The following is a 24,540-nucleotide window of genomic DNA, read 5'->3' on the forward strand; positions in this document are numbered from 1 at the left end:
ACGGGTTCCGAAGTTTGTTGAATGTTTTTCAACAGCATTGCTTTGATTAATAAAAACCTCAATATTTGGTTATAAATTGTTTCTTCATTTTTTTATAGCTCATACTTATTCTAATGTGAATTAGAAAATATATTTTAAAAATCGTGAGGTAAAAAAATAAAATAATAATAATAATAATATCGTGGGGTGTATCGAACCGTGGGTCAAGAATCGTGAGGTAGGTGTATCGTTACAGCCCTACTATTGGTGCCAGAAATAAGATTACTAGGAACTAGAATTCTAGGAATTTTTAAAATAACTATCTCAGTGTTCATCCCTTAAGCCTCCGAGTCAGACACCTAAGAAAATCATCACCAGTTTTGACACATTATATATATATTGTATGGTACGCTTTTGAGAAATATCAACATCATCAAGGCTAGTTCAGAGCACTGCCACCCGGTGGCCCTTTAAAACAGTTTTGGTTCTTGAGGCTTTATTCAACTGCCTGACTGTTTGCGCCCCTAAGTAGGGTCCTAGGGCCTGATTTACTAACAGGATTGCGCCCATTTCTGGCGTAAAATAGCGGTCGTAAACATAAAACGGTATTTACTAAGGGGGCGCATTTGAGTAGAGTCGCATATTAACGCTTTGAGGGTGTGTACCTGCCAACAGGTGGGATGGCACGGAGACGTGGGTGGTAACGTAGGCGTGAAGCGCACTTTAATGGGAGGAGTGCGCCTAATGATGTATTGCGTGGAATTTACTAAACTGCCTGGCGAGCGCACGTCTATGATTTGCGCGCTAATTCTCCGCCTCATAAAAGCACGTCTTAACCAGGAAGCGCATTTCCATTGAGTCTGAAAACGTTGATATGGCAGCAGTGATAATAGCAAGGCGAAGAAAGAAGACAGAGACAGCGCACAGAAATATTTTTTTCAACTCGTATAACACATTTTCAGTTAAGCGAACCACAAATCATTAGACGGTACGGGTTAACCAGCCACGCAATACTTCAATTACTGAACCAGATCAGAGACGACATCTAACCCTCCAACCAGAGATCACATTCCATTCAATCAGTTGGTAAACTCTGGACAACATTGCAAATATTGGCATCGGATCATTTCAAACAGTTATAGCATCAGTTGGTATATCTCAGCCTTCACTTCACCCAGGTACTCGACGCATTGCTACGGGGCACTGGTCAATATACATTTCCCCACTACGATAGCTGAAATTAAACTTTCAGAACGTAATTAGAGCCATTCATCACACCCACATGCAAACAGCCCCATCTTCAATCCACGAACACGTTTAACGAAACAGAAAGCACACATATTCAATGAATGTCCAGGTCATATGTGATGCCAACATGACCATTACTTACGTGGTAGTGGTCTGTCCATGACAGTTTTATCTTCCGGAATAGTGCCATCTATCCATGATTGAGCAACGGTGATTTTGGAGAGGCCTGGCTACTTGGTAAATTTATTTGTTTCAGTGGGGATATATTGTAGTGAACCCATGTCCCTTGTAGAACGTATTAATCTCGCCATGTACACATCTATATTGTTATAATAGACAGTTTATGCATTAATGCCACCAACTGCATATTATTTATAATCGTGTTCTTTTCAACATCTCGCTGTAGGTGATGGCGGGCAAAACAACAATATACAGTACCTTGCGTAAGTATTCACCCCCTTGGATGTTTTACCCTTTTATGGCTGTTATAAATCAGTCATGGTCAATATAAGTTGGCTTTTTGGACAAAAAAATTCACAAAATAGCTCTCTTTAATGTCAAAGTGAAAATATATTTCTACACAGTTATGTAAATTAAATACAAATATGTAATGAAAATAAGTGCTTGCATAAGTATTCACCCCCTTTATCACCCCCTTTTTATAGACTGACCTAATTCAACAGAGGTCCAGCCAATTGGTGCTAGAAGTCTCACAATTTGTGTAATGGGGGTCAGTGTGCAGTAAATGTGTCTCAAGTGATTGTAGTATAACGACACCTGTGTCTGGAAGGTCCATTCACTGGTCAGTATTCAGTAATCAGTATTACTGGCTATTGTTAAACCATTAAGACCCAAGATCACTCTAAGCAACTCAGAGAAAAGGTTGTTGAAAAGTATAAGTCAGGGGAAGGATACAAAAAAATGTCCAAGGCACTAAACATCCCCTGGAATTCTGTTAAATCCATCATCAAGAAATGGATGGATTGTGGCACATGTGTAAATCTGCCTAGATCAGGCCGTCCTCACAAACTGAGGGGCCGTTCAAGAAGGAGACTAGTAAGATAGGCCACCAATAGACCTATGACTACTCTGAAGAAGTTTCAAGCTTCAGCAGTTGAGATTGGAGAAACTCTGCATACCACCACTGTTGCCTTGGTTCTTCACCAATCTAAGCTTTATGGAAGAGAGCCACTGTTGAAAAAAAGGATCGACTACAGTTCGCCAAAAGGCATGTGGAAGTCTCCATGGTCAAGTGGAAGAAGGTTCTGTGGTTTGATGAGACCAAAGTGGAGCATTTTTTCAACAGTGGCTCTCTTCAATGAAGCTTTGATTGGTGAAGAACCAAGGCAACAGTGGTGGTATGCAGAGTCTCTCCCATACCAGCTGCTGAAGCTTGAAACTTCTTCAGAGTAGTCATAGGTGTCTTGGTGGCCTCTCTTACTAGTTTCCTTCTTGCATGGTCACTCAGTTTGTAAGGACGGCCTGATCTAGGCAGAATTACACATGTGCCATATTCCTTCCATTTCTTGATGATGGATTGAACAGAATTTCAGGGGATGTTAAGTGCCTTGGACATTTTTTTGTATCCTTCCCCTGACCTGTACTTTTCAATAACCTTTTCTCTGAGTTTCTTAGGGTGATCTGTGGTCTTCATGTTGTAACAGTAGCCAGGAATACTGATTACTGAATACTGACCAGTGAATAGACCTTCCAGACACAGGTGTCGTTATACTACAATCACTTGAGACACATTTACTGCACACTGATCCCCATATCACTAATTGTGAGACTTCTAGCACCAATTGGCTGGACCTCTGTTGAATTAGGTCAGTCTATATAAAGGGGGTGATAAAGGGGGTGAATACTTATGCAATCACTTATTTTCATTACATATTTGTATTTAATTTACATGACTGTGTAGAAATATATTTTCACTTTGACATTAAAGAGAGCTATTTTGTGAATTTTTGTGTCCAAAAAGCCAACTTATATTGACCATGACTGATTTATAAAAGCCATAAAAGGGTAAAACATCCAAGGGGGTGAATACTTACGCAAGGTACTGTAACCTATTGAATCAGGTTCAGTGATTGAGCGAACGTGAACCAATATATCTTTCTCCTCTTCGCTGAACCTTAGTTTTTTCTTCCTCGAATCTCCATGGTGGCAATAACTTGCAAGCAATTTCTCCAGTCTTTTAACGGTGCGCTAAATAATGATTGCCCATGCAGCGCGAATCTGGCTTGATAAATATCACGGAAAATGCGGGGAAACACCGTGCGTTAATGTGCGCCTCGCAAAGGCGCATATTAAGCTGCGTTCGCAAATCAATGTTAGTAAATCAGGCCCTTTAAAGGGCGGAGTAAGCACCCCAGTGCCCAGCGCAGATGTGGTTTGATAAATACCACAGAAAATGCGCAAAAACACCGTGCGTTAATTTGCGAACGCAGATTAAGCAGCGCTCGCATATTAGTAAATCAGGCCCCAAGTGCCTGAGATTTCATGTCAACACGGAAATAATCAGACAGTGAGGATTTATAAACATTTAAAAGTTACAACAAGTAAAATGATAATGAAATATTTAATATTCAGAACTTCCATTTCCATTCCATTTAAGCTAATATGTGCTATTTTTTATAACTACTCCTTTGTAAAAAAAAAAGGTCAGATTTCCTTTCCTTCCATTGAGGCACACACCCAGATGACTCATGTGGATGCGATCTACTTATCAGAGGCTTCTACAAGGAAATCAATGTGCACCTGTTGTTCATCCTTTATAAAAATGACTGTGTCTTAGGTTTCCATTTCAATATTGCTAACTAAGTAGCATTGTGATGATGGGAAACATGGTATCAAAACTAAGTAAAAATGAACAATTATTCTTCTAAGCAACATCAAATCATGGCTAGACTGAAGGTTAGACTAAGGGGACAGTGCTTGGCACTTTGTAACACTATGTAAGACTTATTATCTGTTGTATTAAAGTAACACTATGTATGTTTTTTATATGCAACTAGTATCATCTTCAAATTCATGTTGAGTGTATATGACCATTTGAATGGCAGATAAACACAACTGTGGTTGCCACTAGCTGTTCTAGCTATGCACTATGGAGTTATGTTGTCTGAAACGGATGTCTGTCAGGGTTTAGGTGCAGCTGACAATTTTACAAAGGAGAATAACCACTCCATTCTTCAAAGCCCTTTGGTGCTTCCATGGTGCTTTCAAGGTTATCTGGTGCTTTCATGATGAATATTGTCCAAATTACAACAAATACTTTAATATATGAGACTGCAGAGCACTTACGTCTCCCTGCATGGAAGTGAAGTATGGAATGAAGCAAAAATGTATAGTTGTAGTAAAATGTATACAAATATTTCATTTTTTTGTCAATTTGCTTTTGCTAAATGTGTGAGAGTGACAAACATCACTAACTAAGCAATGTAAAAGGCATCTTACAAATAGGCTTCAGCTCTGTGTTGCTAGTTCACAAAACTAATCCATACCATCTACTCTGTTGATTTCCCCAGTTGTTTGAATCCTCCTGAAAGCTCCTATATGAGTGTGTATTTCAGTGTGTGTACCTGCTCTAGTGTTGTGTATTTGAGTGTGTGTATGAGTGTGTATTTCAGTGTGTGTACCTGCTCTAGTGTTGTGTATTTGAGTGTGTGTATGAGTGTGTATTTCAGTGAGTATACCTGCTCTGGTGTTGTGTATTTCAGTGTGTGTACCTGCTCTGGTGTTGTGTATTTGAGTGTGTATTTCAGTGTGTATTTCAGTGTGTGTACCTGCTCTGGTGTTGTGTATTTGAGTGTGTATTTGAGTGTATGTACCTGCTCTGGTGTTGTGTATTTGAGTGTGTGTACCTGCTCTGGTGTTGTGTATTTGAGTGTGTGTACCTGCTCTGGTGTTGTGTATTTGAGTGTGTGTACCTGCTCTGGTGTTGCGTATTTGGGTGTGTGTACCTGCTCTGGTGTTGTGCTCACAGGGCTGCCAGGTCTCCAGTCTTGCATCTCTGGTTCCTCCTCACTCAGCATTCTGCAGCAGACCAAAGTGAAGGGCGGAGGTACTTCCCTAAGGAATGCCACTACTTCACGACGAGTCTTCCCATACAGCTGTACTCCATTCACCTACATTCACACACATACCACACACACATAAGCAATACAGGAATACAGAAAAAACAGACACACCACACAGTCGATTAATCACACTACAACACACACACATTAACCACAAACATCTGAAAACAATGAGAATTGCACAGATGAAGTTGTTCATTTATGACTTTTACTGTGAAATCATCAGTCAAGTGTCATCATGCGTCATGGCTGTGCTGTCTTCCTTCAAAAGAGAGTAATGCTGCTACGCTGATGTCCTAATAGAAGTCAGAGGCTGAATGGCACACAATTTCATGCAGTTCAAAACAGAAGGCCTCCTTATTGGCTCAGAAAACAACTCCAAATATAGCCGCAAGCGGTAATCAACAGGGTCCAAGCAGCATCCGCAAAGCATTCCAAGTGGCGAAAGGCTGAATGATTTGAATGCTTCCACAGAGGGACGAGGACCATTTGAATTTTATAAATGTAACATCAGGTTTCCAATTGAATTTTGAAGATCAAACCATGACAGAGAAACAGAGGAAAACGTGTTGTAGTTTCATGAAGATCGGCCATTCACGATTCACAAATACTGACTGCTGAATTTTGATTGCCGATTTAGTGGCCATTTTGACAAGCCAGCCATTTGGCAGTTTATGAAAAGGCTGCAAATGGGGCAAATTCTCAGCATACCAGATGTAAGACTTTTAACTCAAGCACTTCTTGAGATATTGACAAATCTCAGTTTAAGTGCCCCCTATGGACAAAATTATATCTGATAGGAATCAGATTAATGGCATCTCAGTGGTTCTTTTTACTTGGGTGTGAAAGTTGTGCCTTAGATTCGGCAGCTTTGGAAAATCGTACGGTTCTGGAGGTATAAGCCAAAATGGAGGTATAAGCCAAAATGTAAATGTGCTTATCATAGAGCCCCCTAGTGTCATGCAGAGGTTATTCAATGTTGTGTCCTGAACGTGTGAACGTACTACACAAAAACTGATACCTCGATAACTTTAAGCACACATGTTTACAGTAAAGGCAATGTCCGGAAAAAAAAATCAGATGTATATTTGCACAGCACACACAAGTGCTTGTGTTACTATTGGTACATGAGCAGATGTTGTGTAAATATGTGTAAGTTTATGCAGTCACTGACCAAAAGTTCACCTTTTTTATCTTGTAGTTCCATTTAGAATGATGACACTGAACATGAATATATTGTCTGAAGACAAACATGAGCATTCATTTAACAGTAATGTTTGTGTTTGATTGCCAATGCCTCAGCAGGTGGGTTGGGCATAGTTTGTGGGTTTTTGATGTAGATAGAAATTGTTAAGATTGAAGATGTCAACGCTAAGCTGTTTCATAACCTACTTCTTTCACACAACATTGCTCAAAACACCAACACACTGGCACCAACACACTGGCACCAACACACTGGCGTTTCAAAGTTATTAGGGTATAATGAAATTTGGTAGTGTTGGAAAATGACCAGAAGATGTCGCTATTGCCATACATTTCTATGTTCTAATTCCTTTGTTTCACCTTGTGAAGTACCCTGATGTACGCCTCTAGAGACATTCAGAGAATGGTCAGTGCGATGTTTGGAAATAAATAAAACTAAAAGGATAAAATTATATATGCACACTGGTTTATTTGGCCTATAGCTGCAGTGCTCTGTTCTATGGCCCTATTGATTCTGAATCTATGTCAATGATCAGCCATCAAAACATTTTCTCTGGTACTCATCTCCATGGGGTCCTAAAAATCAAATGGGCAGAGTCAAATGTCCTGAATAATGTGTGGATAAAGCTGTTGAATACAAACACATTTTGAAATTGAAACTAAAGAATTAACTTAATTTGATCCCATTTCCCAAAGTTACCTCAACAAAACCTTTCTGTACCAAATGATGTGAGTTTGTTAGTTGGGATGAATCATGTCAGAACATGGGGAAATTGGCAAAACTATATATGGCAAGGAATGGCCACAGCGAAAGACCATGTCGCCAAGCATAGTCTAAACAGCCGATAGTCCTATCCCTTCAGCCACAACAGACCAGAACAGGAGAGAACTTCACTTGTGTGGACAGCACAAGAAACATAAGATGAGAATACATGTTTTTTTCTTACCTCAAGAAGTTCATCCTCTGGCCTTAGTGAGCCATGTTTGGCGACAGGGCCATCAGGATTTATGGTAGATATGTAGTGATGTCCATCAAAGGAGTCCAGCTCTACACCTAGACGCATAGTATGTATTGGATGCAGCTGAGAAGACAGAATGCCAGTGAGGAAACAAATACAGACAAATCAATATGTGACAATGTTCACGACAACCTTTGTCTTCCCTAAATGTTATATAGTATATCTATTGTATTAATGGCAGCTTAGATTTCACCAATTATGCAATATTATCCCTAGGAACTGAAACCTGACCATGTGATTATCATGATTACACTTTCCTCCAGCCCAGCCACAAAACTGATGAGCATTTTGAAATGTCCTTCCCTACCTTTGAGCTTTTCTGAAGCTCTGAGTCATCCTCAATAAGTGGGTCCATCTGCAAAACCTAAGGTGAAAAACAGCATCAATCCCAAACAGCATCCACATCCTTCAAAAGACTTATTACTTAACCATTGCATGACCTGTGTGTTATTGCCTATTTTTGGCACTTAGAAACAATGATTGCTTTAATGGCAAAATCTCACCAGAACATCATAGCGTGGTCCAAGTGCCTGCTCCCACTTCTCCCTCAGCTCACGCTCAACCAGGCCACTTGGGTCGGCAGCTGACCACAAAACAGAGTTTGAAATAATAAGACTTCACAATCATTGCATTTACAGTAGGACAGGTAGGTTTGTTTCAAATGTTGTATTTTATCAGTGAAAGTAACATATTTGAGCCTATGTGGACAGAGCAACAGACATGATATTGATGGCTATTCAGATTTTGTAGTTGTTTGTGCTGTACTGGACAGTTTGAGGAGAAGGTATCACAGTGCATGAAGGTGGAAACTAAATGGACCAGATCATATTGAAAAGGTTCTAATATGGTGCCACTCACAATTAACCTGGTGAAGAGAGAAAACGGCACCAACACCCCAAAAAGAACATGCTAATTCTGTAAAAAGAGGAGATCCCTCCGATACAAGTTTTGGTTTTAAATGTCTGCAATGGTTTAACCCTCTGGAGTGGTGGGGCAAATTCAGTCATCATTATTCTGGCACTTTCTAGTCTTTTTGAAAATGTAGACATCTTTAGGTTCTGTAAGCATCTTTCACGAAACAGAAATGACATTCTCAAAAATCTTAGTGCATTTGGCAAAATAGCCTATATGGTTCAGCACAATTACATAGATCACCTTCAAAAGGTCATCTTACCCAAAACAGTTTACCCAAGCTTCAAAACCAAATCATTTTCTCATATGAATAGTCATTAGCCCCCAAAATGAAAGGTTCCTTCTCGATTGCTGTGGCTCATCTCTCAAAAAAAAGGCACATTCTCAAAGCTTTAAATACATTTGCCAAAATGACCTAGATGGTTTAGCAAAACACTAAGGCACACCTGCAATATAATATCTCTCCCAAAACAGACAACTCATCAGTCAAAACGAATTCCTTTTCAGATTACAAATAGTCATTGCCCCCAAAATGAAAAGCCCCTTTGGCATTGTTTAAGCTCTGCACGTCAAAACGTTTAGATGTTTTGTCAGTATGGCAGTGGACCATAGAAATATCCCTCATGTGCACATTTCAATCTTGACTCAGTCCTTTGACACTGAGGGCCCTATCTTGCACCCAGCGCAATTGACATTGTCACCGACGCATGTATCATTCCTATCTTGCACCCGGCGCACAGCGGGATTTTCCTCCAGAGGCGCGCGTCGAAATGAACTTGCGCTGACATGGGCGGGGCGGAACAGAGAAGGCGTTTTTCAGGCGCAAGTGGTATTTTGCAGTTTCAAAACAACACTGTGCCGTTGACCAGAATAAACCTAGTCTAATGTCAGAGGCGCATTGTGTAGAGTCTGTAGCGCGTATTCAGACGCTATTTTAAGGACGCGTGCTTGGCTGCACAGTAGGCTACACTTTACTTCTCTCGTCTACACGAGAGAGACCAGAATAAACCTAGTCTAATGTCAGAGGCGCATTGTGTAGAGTCTGTAGCGCGTATTCAGACGCTATTTTAAGAACGCGTGCTTGACTGCACAGTAGGCTACACTTTACTTCTCTCGTCTACACGAGAGATTTACACCAATTTTTTGGCAAGCCTTATATAATTACAAGGAAAATAAAGTATTTACCACATGAGGAAATCATTGTGATATCCATATCCAAGATATTTTTAAAATAGGCATACATCTAGCGCAGGGGTCTTCAACAGGGGGTCCCGCGACCCCCAGGGGGTCCGCGGAGGTACTGCAGGGGGGTCGCGAAATCTTTGGTTAATAAGACAATTTTTTTTTATATTTCTAAAAAATAAAATAAAATAAAAAATTCAACCACTGTACAAGGTCAAAAAACGTTAATTGTAAATGAAAAATAAGTCTGAGAGGATGAGTCCCCTAGCTAATGTTAGCATGCTACTAGCATGCTACTACAATGTTAACAACTTGCTAGCGGTGTGATTGGTTTGTTGACCTGTCAATCTCACTATAACATCTATGTTGTCAACACAACTCCATCGTGTTGGATCGTGTCAGTCAGGAGTTATTGAAAAGAAGATACATCTCACTTATGTGGGAGGATGTGTGCCATCGACAGATGCTTGAGGATTCACTGTCCCTTTTTTATGTATGATGAAAAAAAAAACATATATCGGTGAATTATTTTAATAAGTTGATATTAATTGTTAGCTCAGAGTTGTTTGCAAGATGTATGTTTATAAATGGCAGTGGCACGGCCACCCTGTACCTTTCATGTTGTTAAATGTTAAATTAAATTCAATGTTAAAAAATGTTAAGTTAAATTCTGTGTTTAAAAATGTTAGGTTACATTCGTTGTTCAAAAATGTTAGGTTACATTCGTTGTTCAAAAATGTTAGGTTAAATTCAATGTTAAAAAATGTAAATGTTAATGAATATATTAACCTTTGTATTATTTGAATAGCTTAGTATTGAATACACAATAACAGGGTAGCTATGTTTATTTGGCACTAGGCCCAGTATATTATAAACAAAAATGTATCCAATTTAAATAGAAGGGGGTCCCTGCTCATCTAGCCATCAGTTTGGGGGTCCCTGGCCTGAAAAACGTTGAAGACCCCTGATCTAGCGTACACATTGACCCAAATGATACAGGTTAATTGTAATGGCGGTTCTGATGTCTGCCATCTCCTGGCAGATGAGCTGGGGACAGACACACACTGTCCCTATCACAGTCTGCGGCGAGATAAGGAGAAAAGGGAGGGAGAGGGAGAGATCGGAAGAGAGGAGAGCCTGATCAGTGGCTGGCCGCAGTTACGTCAGGTCTAGTCCGACATGCTGGGGAATTCATCAAATTTCCCGTAACACCCGACAGCCAAGAGAGGGCTAAGCAGGCGTTCTGGGAGAAGTATGGGTTCCCTGGCGTCCTTGGCGCTATAGACTGCACCCATATTCACATACGTGCCCCCCCAGTGTTTTACACAACATTGCCATGAATCATTAGTCTGGGAAGTCCCGCCCCTCTTCTCCGGCCAATTTGATTTTGCCTCTGAAGTGGGTCTGGCAAAGATTGCACAGCCGTTCATTACAGCATTCTCAGGATCTCTGGGACCAATCACAAACTGGCTTTTGGCTACCTGGCGCGCCATTGGCGGATTTAAAATAACCACGTCTACGTATCAAAAGCGAAACCAAAGAGAAAAGCACAGCAAACTATATACGGCTCTCGCGGCTGTCTTGGATGATTTCAAAGGCAAGTTTTCTTTGAAAATAGAACAGAAACCTGCTCTGAAACAATTCATACAGAAAAATATGTGTTTGCTTTATTACCGATTTTTGTATCGTTGTATAGTATCGTTGGTCTGATTGGTTAAAGGCGTGTCCAATTACGTGAGTGAAGTGGACCTGCATTTAGTAATTCGCCAGACTAACTGAGCAAATGAAATGCAGTGAAGGGGCGGGGAATTCCCAGACAAATGAATCATGGATGTGTCAATGACATAAATGAGGATAGATTAGAGGACTTTAGAAGACGTGAGGTTGAACTGCATGGGTGCAATATTATTACCATGCATACATAACCTAGTGATTCAGTGAGGGTGAACCCAAAACATCGGAAAGCATGTTTTTGCCACCAAAAAACGAATGCTAGTAACTGAAAAAATACAAACGAGAAATGAAAAGTAGAAAAATTTTTCCAAACAAGCATGGGAAAATATTGCTGTGATTGTTTCTGGTAACACACGTTCTGGTGGCCTCACGGTCTTCCTTCAGGTAATTCCGCCATTATAATAACAAACCGCTATGGAATATGCGCTCCTCGCTCTTAAAGGGAATGTGAGATGACGCTCTGATTGGTTTATTGCATATTACGCCCAAACCACACCTATGGCTGAGTAACCTCCTTTGGACCAACCCAATTGACATTTGTGCCGGGCGCAAGTGTGTTTTTTCCGCCGTTATAATAGCAAATGCGCCATAGAGCCGCCCACACAGCTACTTGCGTTTGGCGCTGTCCTACTTGCGTTTCTGATCGTTAAAATAGGGCCCTGAATGTTTACTGCAGAAGAGGTTTCCTTCCAGAATACTTTGTGCATCAAACAGAAAAAATAATAAATCAAGCGTAGCCTACAAGGTAGCACTCATCCTGACATGGAAAGTGTTACAGTTATTGCCATAAATCGTGGTTACAGTAACAGGAAATGTATTAGCACAATATACTGTCATACAATAAGCACATCAAAACTCAAATTATGTATAGCCTACACTAACAACACAAACTGGAGCTTCTGGGTATTGTATGGGCCAAGACTGGGAATGTGTGAGACTACACCATTCTCTGAAATGGCCTCACACATGGTGATGTTGCCCATGTGCTGGCCTGGGATATCCACCGTTGCTCCTCTTCTTCTTCCTCCTCTTCCTCGAACAGGCAGTTGCCCTTGGTTGTTTCCCTGGCCAGGTGCTTCCATGTTCATAAATTGTACTGAACTTGGTCAAGCTCTAGATATTTGATGGAAGCATTTATACTCTTGGATAGGACCTGTCAGCTAACTAAACTTACTGTGTGATTGGTGATCGGATGTGTGAATCTCCCCCTTGATTAGTAAAGTTCTAGTTGCACCTGAAAATTGCTGTAAGCTGATGATCTAAGAGATCCATATTACAGTATATAGCTTGATGTTTTTCATGGTATTATGTGCCTGAAAGATTTTGACAGTGGAGTGAACTATTTTGCAGGTGATGATGTCCACAAGGAAATTATGCCAACATGTTTTGCAGAGAACAACGACTTGACTGAGAAACAACAGTCAGTTTAGACCAGCAAGATATATTCAATTGGTAATTGGGCTAACGGAAGTCAATTGAACCTAACCATTTTCAAAGATGTACTACATCATTTGAAATTTGTGCAAACTTTAGGCAATTGTACTTGTCATTTACAAGGATGTGCTAATACAATTGCAATGTGATTAAATGAATGAGAAATTCCAATCTGAACAAGTGCCCAGTGGTTTGGAGGTTTGCACGTGTTTGAGAATGTCATTTCTGTTTCGTGAAATGATCCAAAGCAATGGAGAAAAACTGTAAATTCTCATACAATATAAGTTCAGCTGCAATAATACTGTCATTTTTGTTCTAACATCAATCATTTTAACAACCAAGGTGATTCTCTAAGGTCTTGGGGTAATGCTATAAGCAAAACACCTTTTGGTGATCTAAACAGTTACCCCTCTCATTCCAAGACAAAGGCCCAATCTCAATACTTCCCCTTACCCCTTATCTTACCCCTTACCCTCGAAGTTGCGCTTTCATGTGAGAGCTAGTGGTGTCTCAATACCCAATTTGATCAAGATTAATGGGTAAGGTTGAGGGGTGAATGGCCCTTGTTTTTAAGATTATCCTTGAGCTCACTTGCTCCTCCAAGGGCTATCCCAGAGCACACAGCGAACCCGGCTCGGGAATTTTCAAAAAATAATGGCTGCTTGAAGCGAGGAATATTTTACATGAATAAAGCTATCTACACAACTTTTTATATGTTTATAATGACTCGGTTTGATCTGAAATGAAAGACACGAACGATGGATCTTGTAGGTCTTAACTGAAGCTTTCAAACGGTAGTTTTAGGTAACAGCTAGCGCGTATGCCACCACTTCATTGGGTTATATGGTAGCTTGCTAGGACTAGCCTGACTCCATGCATGTGTACAGATAACTTTATTATCCACTAATTACGTTTGATATCTGTGAATGACAGCACTTGCTTTGGAGACATCGATCCGTGCTTTACATGTACCGTCCACAAAACAATTACGACAGTCTAGTTTTGTGCTCTATACAGTCGTGTATATTTGCAACCATAATTGAAACTTTTTTTAAATCACTAGTTTCATAGCTCATACAGTCACGCATGTCTACAGATAACTTATCCGCGAATTCCGTTTGATATCTGTGAATGACAGCACTTGTTTGAAGACATCGACCTGTGCTTTACATGTACCATCCTGTATTATCCAGGGACGCCAAGTGACGTACCCGAAACTGAGTGGCGTCTCATTTCATAGGGGAAAGTTTTCAGCCCTTGGCCCTTACGCTTGCAAGTGCTAGGGTTAAGACAAAGACAAAGACAAAGCAAAAGGGGGCAAGGGGAAGAATCGAGATTCGGCCAAAGTCTTTTCACAAGAGGAGGCCACATGATTACCAGAAGACTATACCAGAAAAAAACTTTATTGATTGACTTAACATGATTGACCCCTTCTGACCAGAGTTTCTGATTTAACAGTTAGTTAGCTAGCAAAGATTTGAGGCAACGAGCCACCATAAGATTTACAAGCACTTAGTCCAAGTGAAAGATTGTTTAAGCAGATCAGATGAATTTGCATTCAGTTATGAAACAAACGAGGTTTCACTCAGTTTATAACCTAGCAAAAGTTTACCATTGTGTGTACTTGAATTGGGTATTCACCCTGGGGAATCTGGTCACTCACACAGATTTAGAAGTGAAATACTCAACCTTTTGTGCCCTGACCACTATGGTCTGTCTGCTCTCCTATCACCAGGAAACACTTATGTAAACTGTATTATTAGACTAGAGGATTTAGTGAGGTGATAGGAACTCACTTTTGATTAGTGCTTGTTGCTCTGAAGCAATGTTGGTGACGACAGCTTTCTGAATGTCAGTTCGATCTCTGACCTCTGATGACCTCTTCAGCGACATCAGAGAAGACTGTCTAGAGACTACACACACACACACACACACACACACACACACACACACACACAGGAAACATCTGAGAATATAAGCCTTACCAACCTTACATACTCAGAACAAAATACATTTAAAACATATTAGAACCTCAAACTGAAATCTAAAGACTAAAGCACCCAAAATTAGTTTTGACATCCAAAGTTCCAAAGCAACCCCCAGGTTGTTTGTTAATAAATAATGAAATATTTACAATACACTGTAGAACTGAAGGAAAAAATTGGAAAATACTCAAACTATCCTTCTCTCTTACTTTGGAAAAAGAGAATTTAATATTTGATCAAATTAAGTTATAACTGGCCATTTTCCTCTGCTGTTACCATATAATGATGGTCCAGTCAATAAAACTAATTTGAGGAAGCTTAAAGCCTGATGTCAACAGGCCCATTAAGGCATGTTTGATTGCAACAAAATACAAATAAGCTCGTTGTACAAGCTTACCAAATGCATTTCAGATGAGCAAATAAAAAATTATACATACAGTCATGGACAAAAATATTGGCACCCCTGCACTTCTGTTAGATAATGCACCACTACTCCCAGAAAATTGTTGCAATTTCAAATGCTTTTGTATTCATGTTTATTTATTTAGTTTACATTGGAAAAACGCAAACAATCTGAGAAATAATGTCAAATCTGACTTTATTTCACACAAAACTCAAATAATGGAGTGGACAAAATGATTGGCACCCTCAACTTAATAATGGGTAGAACACCCTTAAAAATAAAGAAATAAAAATATCTGAAATGAATTGCTTCCGGTAACCATGAATGAGGTGTCTTACACCTCTCTACTGGAATTTTGGACCACTCTTCTTTTGCCAACTGCTCCAGGTCTCTCACATTTGAAGGGTGCCTTCTCCCAACTACTGATTTGAGATCATCTCACAGTTGTGCCATGGGATTAAGATATTGACTTATCTTGGACACTTCAGAACTCTCCAGTGCTTTGACTTAACCATTTCTGGGTGCTTTTTGAAGTGTGCTTGACCCATGACTTCTGACGGAGACCCAGCTTTCTGACACTGGGCCCTACATTGCGCCCAAAAATGATTTGGTAGTCCTCAGATTTCCTGATGCCATGCACACAGTCAAGGTATTGGGTTCCAGAAGCAGCAAAGCAACCCCAAAACACTGGTCCAGCTCCAACATATTTGCCTGTAGGGCCCGTGTTCTTTTCTTTGAAGGCATTTCATTGTCTGTAAACTGCTTAACCAAAAAGCTCTACTTCAGTCTCATCTGTCCACAGGACGTTCTCCCAGAATTATTTAGGCTTCTCCAGCCAAGTTTAGGCAAACTCCAGTCTGGCTTTTTTATGTCTCTGTGTCAGCAGTGGGGACCTCCTGGATCTCTACAATAGCATCTCATTTCATTCAAAAGGCGACGTATAGTGCGAGCTGACACCGTTGTACCCTGTGTCTGCAGGGTAGCTTTAATTTATTTGGAAGTTGTTCTAGGTTTTTTATCCACCATTCAAACAATCTTTTGTTGCATTATGTCATCATTTTTTTCTTCCTTCCACTTCCAGGGAGGTAAGTGACAAATGCCATGGGCTGTAAACTTCTTGATGACACTGCTCACAGTGGACACAGGAGCATTTAAATCTCTGGAGATGGACCTGTAGCCTTGCGATTGTTCATGCTTTCCTACAATTTTGGTTCTCAAATCCTCCGACAATTCTTTGCTCTTCTTTCTTTTCTCCATGCTCAGTGAGGTATACACAGACACACAACACAAAGGTTGAGTCAACTTTGCTCCATTTTAACTGGTTGCAAATGTGATTTCTATATTACCAGCATCTGTAGCTTGCCACAGGTGAGTTTAAATAAAGATTAAAGGAGCATTACATGATTGAATTTGTGTGGAATATTGTCAGATTTGGCTTTTCTTCTCTGCTTTTTTTGTGTTGTTCCAATGCAAACAATAGAAATCAATATGTGAATACCAAAGCATTTGTAATTGCAAAATTTTTCTGGGAGAATTGGTATCTGACAGAAGTGCAGGGGTGCCAATATTTTTGTCCATGACTGTATATATAAAAAGTATTTCACACAAGTCAAGGCCACATGAATTACACAGTTCGGCAGTGAGCAACCAAGTGTGATTCTCTCCATATCCTATTTATAAATAATTTTAGTTTCATGATAAATATTCCAAAAATTTTTGGGAATTGTTTACCTGCTTATAAAAAATAACCTTTCCACCTAAATATCACACTGCAGCAGGAGTACACTCTTGCGGACAGAAATGAGACTCCAGCGATGAGATAAGTCACTCACCCTTGTCCAGGGATTTCTCCATAGGCACACGCTTGGATGAAGCAATCCTGCGTACAAGCGTGAGGGTAACTGTCTGGCCAGTCTGCTTCATCACATCCAAAACTTCCTGGTTGTTGAACCCCTGCAAGTTCACTCCGTCGAGCTGTGGGGGCACAGTGGACAGAGGAGGATGGGATAAGATCGCTGCGGAACCGGATAAACCGCGCTGTCAGAAGTTTTGTTTTTGTTTCTTTACTATATTCCAAAGTGGCTACAAGTTGGTAACCTCCAAAGAGCGCGGACTAATTTACAGTGGTTAAAACGGCCTGCATTCAACTACGTCTGTCAAACCACCTTTATCTCTCAGTCTCTTACAGTGGAAACACTTTTCTAATTGAGCTAATTAAGGGGCTGGAACAGTTGCAGGTACAATCCATTGGTGATAGGGGAATGTGTATTCGTATTCGCATATAAAAGAAGCCTCCAGGATCGGTTTACATACAAATTCGCTTTATTATTTCATACATACGGACGTCGCTGATGGGATTTGATGGTGACAACAGTGAGGAATAGAAAATTTGTCCTGGTTATACTAAATAATTGTTTATATATGATGACAACTTTACTGAAAACCTCTGAAATTAGTAAATTACGAGTTAAGCAATTTATGTTCATACTGATGTTGTTATACTGACACAAGACAGACGCAGTTCCCTTGTATCTCAATGTGGATTGTCTGACAGTGTCTTTGTGGCTTGCTTACATGTACAAACACAGGAACACACATATATACCCACAGGGTTAATTAAGGCGGTCGTTAAAAGTGACTGGTCACCCACCGCTATTAGCCTGTCCTGGACAAAAATGTTCCCACTCTGATCTGCAGCACTTCCCGGAACCACATGCTTCACATACACCCCTACAGCACCTGGTAGAGGGACAGGAGAAAGTGAAAACGGATAAACGGGACAGACAGACAGACAGACAGACAGACAGACAGACAGACAGACAGACAGACAGACAGACAGACAGACAGACAGACAGACAGACAGACAGAAAGAATCAGGGGCATCAGCTGTTGTATTATTTTCAACATCAGGACATGTGGTGGTGTCACAGGAGTTGCTTGAAGATACATTTCCAAGGTCACATCCATGATTTCACCATGATTTAATATAAGCCTACCCCATAGAAACAGGAAAAATATAGTTATTATTATAATTGCTTTTGTTTTAATGTGACCGTATTATCACGGTTGTATATTATTTTGTAAGTCGTTTGTGTGTATCCAAAGAATGTCTTAGAGATTGAGTAGATCATGTTTCATTTAGTTTGAACATTTACATCACAAGGTATTGGCCATGAAGTCCAATATGGACCACACTATTTGATTGATGCGTAACTTTTATACGTTTTGACGGATACAGATTCCATTGGTAACGTTTTGGATTAAATTACACCGTCCAATGTCTATTAAGTATGTCGCCAACAACATTTTATTACATAACACAAACTCCACATTCAAACGCTTAGAAAACAACGTATATGTCTCCTACAACTTCAAAAGACAGTGTGGATCTTATTTTATGGACCCTCAAAGGATTCTTCCTTGGAATGATTTGTGAAGCTCATGTTCAGAGACAAGCATAACTCGATTTTATATATGAAAGGAGAAATATGGAAAGACAGCGAGGGATGGCATAGTTTGTTTGGGCCAAACAGCTAAATTTGCTTTTTGTTCAGCTATAAATTGTGAGATACAATTTCACATCAGTTGAACAATCCTGCAGTGTAGCGTCTCACGGAGTTCACTTGTTTTGTCAGATACAGCTGGGTGTCATCAGCATAGCAGTTGAAATTGGTTGTTATACCTACCAACTACACAGTGTTTGCATGTAAGGGCTTACAAAACCAGCCTAGAATTGAACCCCATAAAATTGATGTATTACATAATATGCATATTACCTTCACTGCTTAAGGTATTGCGCCCTATGATGGAGATTCCAAGACTCTGACCGTCCTTCTTCTTCAGAGGAACTTCATGGATCTCATAGCCCTCCAAGTTGGGCTGCAGAAAATAACAAAGCAGCAGACACAATTTAATTAAAAACAATTCAATTTCAGTTATAGCACCAGTTAAAGTTCTTTACAGAGCCCAAGGGCTGACCCCCCAGTCACACCAAGCCTTTTTAGTGCCCTTAATCTTATATAATCTAATTTTATTTTATTTAAATGAAATTGTGTTCAATTTTGTCTTTTTGGAAAACAGTTGCATTGTAGACTCATTAAATCAATACAATGTTATTTGATTATGCATTTAGATTTAGTAATATTTTGTTAAATGGCTTATTTAATGCATCATGCAACAACAACTACACCAACTGGTACCAATATTAAAACATCTGGAGAAGTTGATGGCACAGTCAAATGTTGCCCAAGTGTATTCAAACCTTGCTCAACCAGGTGTGCTACAAGGATATATTTACAGTGAATACAAAAAAGTCTACACCCCCAGTTAAAATATAATGTTTTGCCTAATTTCCTTTTTAAAGTGTGAGCATGTAGGATTTAGTGGCATCTAGCGGTAAGGCTGCAGATTGCAACCAATTGAAGACTTCTTTCTTTTCATGGGTGTAGGAGGCACTACAAAAATCATATTAAAGCAGAAAAAAGATTTCCCTGTCCCCACACATCTCCTGTGTTGTAGGTGTGTAGTTTCTCCCACCACGTACAGCTTGGCTGGCTTGGCTGGCTCTGCTGGTCCTTCGTAGAGGTACAGGTGGGGGTAAGGCTGCAACAGGTGCCGTGACAGGGGTTGGGGGTGGAGGGGGAGCCTGGTGAGGCAGCCTTAGAGGTTCACGAGCGATGAGCATACGCACATGACTGCCACACTCTTGCAAAACTCGAACCACCTGATCACTAGCCAGACCCTGTGTGGAGGTGTCTCCAATGCACAGAATGTTATCCCCAGTGCGCAAGCGTCCATCCTACCAGAGAGAAAGACAAAACCAGACACAACGGAATGAGAGAAAACAGTCAAAAGAAAAGACAAAAATAGACTGACTGAGTTACTTTACGTATACAGAGAAATCAAGTCCATCTACACTGGTCAGCTGCAGTCAGAATATATTTCCTCACTTCAACAACCAATGGTTTCTTTCCTAGCTGTTGTGCGGTTAATTGTTCTCAACACAGAAATCACAAACCTTTAACATCCTCAAAACCTAAACCTCAGGTAAGCTGCATCAGATGCAAAAACATTTCTCTGCTGCTCACTATGGCGATTATTTAGGGTAACATCATTGCGAATTTTATTTGTATAATATACCTATACCACAAAATGGCTAGCATAAGCACTGGACCAGATCCAGCATATGGACAAGGCATATAAACTAGGGGTGTGCAGCGGGCTTACAATCTGTATCGGTTTGATATTAAATCATCTGTATCTGCATTTGGATAGAAATAGGAAGTTGGTGGGGCCACTGGCAGAAGCACCCAATAGACATGGTTACAGCTCATTTAGCCTACATTTCCATGAGTGAACCAACTGCCTCTCTGATATCTGGTATGTCAGTCTTGTGAACATACATTGCTTAAACAGGTAAGAGGAGAATCTAAATTAAAATTCCCATCTCACGAAGCAAAATTATATGATAAGGACATGTTTAATGGCCCTCATAGACACTCATAGTATGATTAATGCACAAATGTAAACAAAACATTGCATCTTTAGTGGACCTTTATATCAAAGCCAGCGAGGTGCAATGGTGTAAGTAGGCTATACCTTTTTTCTGTGTCATTATTCTGAAAGTGTTACACCTAAGATATGTGATAAGTGCCCTTGACTCCAAAGTAGGGAGGATTCTGCCCCCATTTTTTGGAACTAAGAAATACCGACTGAACAAGCCCTCCGCGCTTCCTTTCACGTTTGACGATCACACAAATGACTCTTGTTCTGGAAAGATGTGGTCTCGTCCCTTAGAACAAGGGCTGATTTCCCCGGTGCTATGGAGTGAATTAGCCCTGTACGGGGTGGCCTGCAAGCAAACTGAAGTTGACTGTTCTCAACATCCACTGAGGTGCTGTGCAAGCCTGCCACTATGTGTAGTCAGCCAAGAGAGGCTGCAACGATGCTCAGGTGCCCTCTGGTGGATTCACAAGTCTGAATGGATGATACATGCATATAATGCCGGGGGAAACTGGTGCAGCTTCTATGGTTGCCGTGGGCACTGCACAACCATGGCCAAGCCTACCGGCTGGCAAAAAAAATATTCTTGAATCAGAAATATGTGTTCAACAAATGTTTAAAACACATTTTCTGGTGTATTTAATACAACAATCCAACAATTGTCCCAACAATCCAATTGAGTGAATTTGATGCCTGGTGAACGAGTGGTAGCTCATTCTATAGACAGTTAAGTTGAAGCTTCCAAAAACATGCAGCACTAAACAGATAAGACTTTCAAGGAACGCAGCAAGTGAAGAGGAAGAGGTGAAGAATGAGAGATTGGGTCTGTGCAGTAGGTTTTTTTGTAGGAGATTGAACAATTGGGGAAAGTATTTTTTGTAATTGAGAAAATGGTAATGATTTTCAGAAGGGGTTCAATACTTCTGCAAGGCATTGTATTCCACTTATGCATTCGCTATGGGCTTCTGGTGGCTTAATGTGACCAATTTAGTACCAGCAACAACAAAGGGCTGATTTGAACAGCTTTTTGGAGCATGAGATTCAGTGATGTATGAAATGTAGAGCTCTGGCCTTTGAACAAGGAGGGTTTTGTGTCAGTGAACAGGAGGGACAGAAACTATGATGTGGAGACTGAGAGGAAGGGCAGGGGTGGTTTATACACAGAGCAGTGTTTTGAATTCAGGTCCCTTAAAAACAACTGATTTAAAATGTGCTTTCTCCATCCCTAAAAAGTAAAGTTAAATATTGCTTGCTCTCTTTTGATCGTACAGCTGTAGAGATTTACCACAATGATGCTTTTTGCAACACGTTGTTGATAAGAGCTCAACTGGTAATTCATTTTCTATACTCCTGAACCAATGTGTCAGTGGTGTGTGGCTCGGTCTGACCACTGTCCCATTAAGCCTGGGTATGACCACGAGGGAGAACTACATGACATGAGGAGCAATGTGATTCATTTAACAAAAAGTGTATTGGATTAGAATATTGGACTGCACCTGTAACGGCTTTAAAAAGTAAAGTTTCACGAAAATTCAATACAATAAAAAACAAGCAACTTTGCTTAGTTAGTTAGCTTATGCCAGCCTATGACACATTACACTGCAAGAAAGTGCCAGCGAAAAAAACTCCCTACTGATATCAATCAGCATTTAATTTAATACTTATGTTTCAGTCAACATTTTAATTCAATTCATTTTTATTTCAATGGAATAGGAGTCTAGTGCCAGAAGGTTGTTTTGTCATTCTTGGTGGTTGCTCTTGTAGTGTTTGATTTCAAGGTTGCACACACACTGTCTATTTTTTTTTATTGATTTGCGGAATGAAAAAGAAGATGATATAGTAAGGTAATAGGTCTGCTTAGTTAATAATTGCTTGTGGTACACTTAAAGTAAAATAAATTAAAAAAAAAAAGAATTGTTTTACAAAATGACATCTAGTTAGAAAATTGAAGGTTAAATCCTTGAAGGTTATTTAGTTAATATAAATTTCGTGCATAAAATATTTCAGTCAATTGCCAATATGACAATGAAATGCCCAATTCTGTTGATCTAGCAGAAGAGAGAAGTACCATTTGCTCTTCTTGAGGGGTTTACCAATCGTGCAACACAAAGGACACAAACGTTCAATTTGCATGTGCCCATTCTAATGTTCTCATCACTAGACCACCAGGGCCCTGTTCAAAAACTTTTAAAAGTAAGACAGCCGTCTTACTACCTTGGTGTCTCGTCCTTTAACGTCCAGTCTTCTTTTTTGTTTACTGTAATGACCTCACACTGAGTGCTTTTTAAAGTAGCCTGCCCTGAGCCATCATTTCCAGGAGTAATATGATGTCTGAGATTATTCCGTGAACAAATAAAGAATAAAAGACCCTTACCAAATAATGTCACAATACATGATCAATTAATTCTACTGCCTATAAAAGGCTAGTGAAATCTGTTACCTTTCTTTGAGTTCCTTTTTCAATTAAGGAGGAATGCATACACCTCCTCATAAGAAGAACTAGCCTGGATACCAGCCTGAACCCCGCCCACAAAACAATTTTGGGAAGTTCGGTCTGGCTCTTCGACCGTTTGGGAGAATTTTTTCCTGGTAGAAAACAGTACAGCCAATCAAAGTGCCAGGCTTTATACGATGATGGACAGATGATCAAGTGGTAGATTCGAAATCCAACAAAGATGGCGGCATCTCGTGAGCCTGTTAGTGCAGATATTGACGGCGCATTCATTTTGAAAGAGGAACAGAGAAACGCGATTAAGGCATTTGCCGATCGAAAAGATGTTTTTGCCGTACTTCCTACGGGATTCGGCAAAAGTTTAATGTATCAGATGGTCATATTACGTTGCTCTGATTAGTTCTAGGTATCCAATTGAGCGAAGAGGCATTTTCTTTCCTGGTTCGTTGAAACACGCCCCATAATCACAGCTCAATGGAGCAGACTCAGACTCATATTCTGACTAGAATTATGAGTATGACATCGTCAGGCTAAAGAATAACTGGATTCACTCATGTTATTTCCTTGAATGATGTTTGGGGGTGGTCTGGTTTTGTGGGCTAAAGTGTTGGAGGGCTAATATCTTCAGGTACTTACTGGGGTTTACTTAGAGAAAGGAGGGATGAGTCCATCGCACTGCTGTTGGAATGTTACAGGTTATACTTAGAGCTCCGATAATCAGTGGGTCAGGACAGGAGTGTCGCTGAAGATCCCTGTTGGATCTGGTATTTGGTCATGGTGGTGAGAGAAAAGTCTCTCAATAATGGTTGTCGTCAGGGGTTAAATTGGGATTTTCTACGTGGGGGGGCTCTGATCCGGAGGGGCCGCCGCTCCCCATACGCAGAGCCAAAATGAAGGTTGCTAAAAAAAAAATCCATGATAGTCGTTATATTAGTACATTAAAGAAATTATATAAATTAGCTATGAACAAGCCCACCGTTGTTTTTTTCTTAATTGTGTGCCCTATTACTCAATTTGGGCAAATTCGATGTGTTGACCTATAAGCTGATGATCTAAGAGATCCATATTACAGTATATAGCTTGATGTTTTTCATGGTATTATGTGCCTGAAAGATTTTGACAGTGGAGTGAACTATTTTGCAGGTGATGATGTACACAAGGAAATTATGCCAACATGTTTTGCAGAGAACAGCGACTTGACTGAGAAACAACAGTCAGTTTTGACCAGCAAGATATATTCAATTGGTAATTGGGCTTACGGAAGGCAATTGAACCTAACCATTTTCAAAGATGTACTACATCATTTGAAATGTGTGCAAACTGTAGGCAATTGTACTTGTCATTTACAAGGTGTGCAAATACAATTGCAATGTGATTAAAGGAATGAGAAATTCCAATCTGTCGT

At 40.1% G+C, this 24,540-nt stretch overlaps 1 protein-coding gene across 1 annotated transcript in view; it reads right to left on the reverse strand.

The window, feature by feature from the left end:
- The window catches only part of patj (PATJ crumbs cell polarity complex component), a gene marked incomplete at its 3' end in the record, with an annotated part of 82,343 nt that overhangs the window by 47,672 nt on the left and 10,131 nt on the right, over positions 1-24,540 (reverse strand). The window contains 9 exon segments of the mRNA XM_080860297.1: positions 5,193-5,357; positions 7,460-7,594; positions 7,839-7,895; positions 8,035-8,114; positions 14,590-14,706; positions 17,014-17,155; positions 17,832-17,920; positions 18,958-19,060; positions 19,725-19,979. Of these exon segments, the coding sequence (XP_080716423.1) occupies positions 5,193-5,357; positions 7,460-7,594; positions 7,839-7,895; positions 8,035-8,114; positions 14,590-14,706; positions 17,014-17,155; positions 17,832-17,920; positions 18,958-19,060; positions 19,725-19,979 (1,143 nt within the window).

The sequence above is a fragment of the Sprattus sprattus genome (assembly GCF_963457725.1).
Source record: "Sprattus sprattus genome assembly, chromosome: 2".
NCBI classification, from domain to species: Eukaryota; Metazoa; Chordata; class Actinopteri; order Clupeiformes; family Clupeidae; genus Sprattus; species Sprattus sprattus.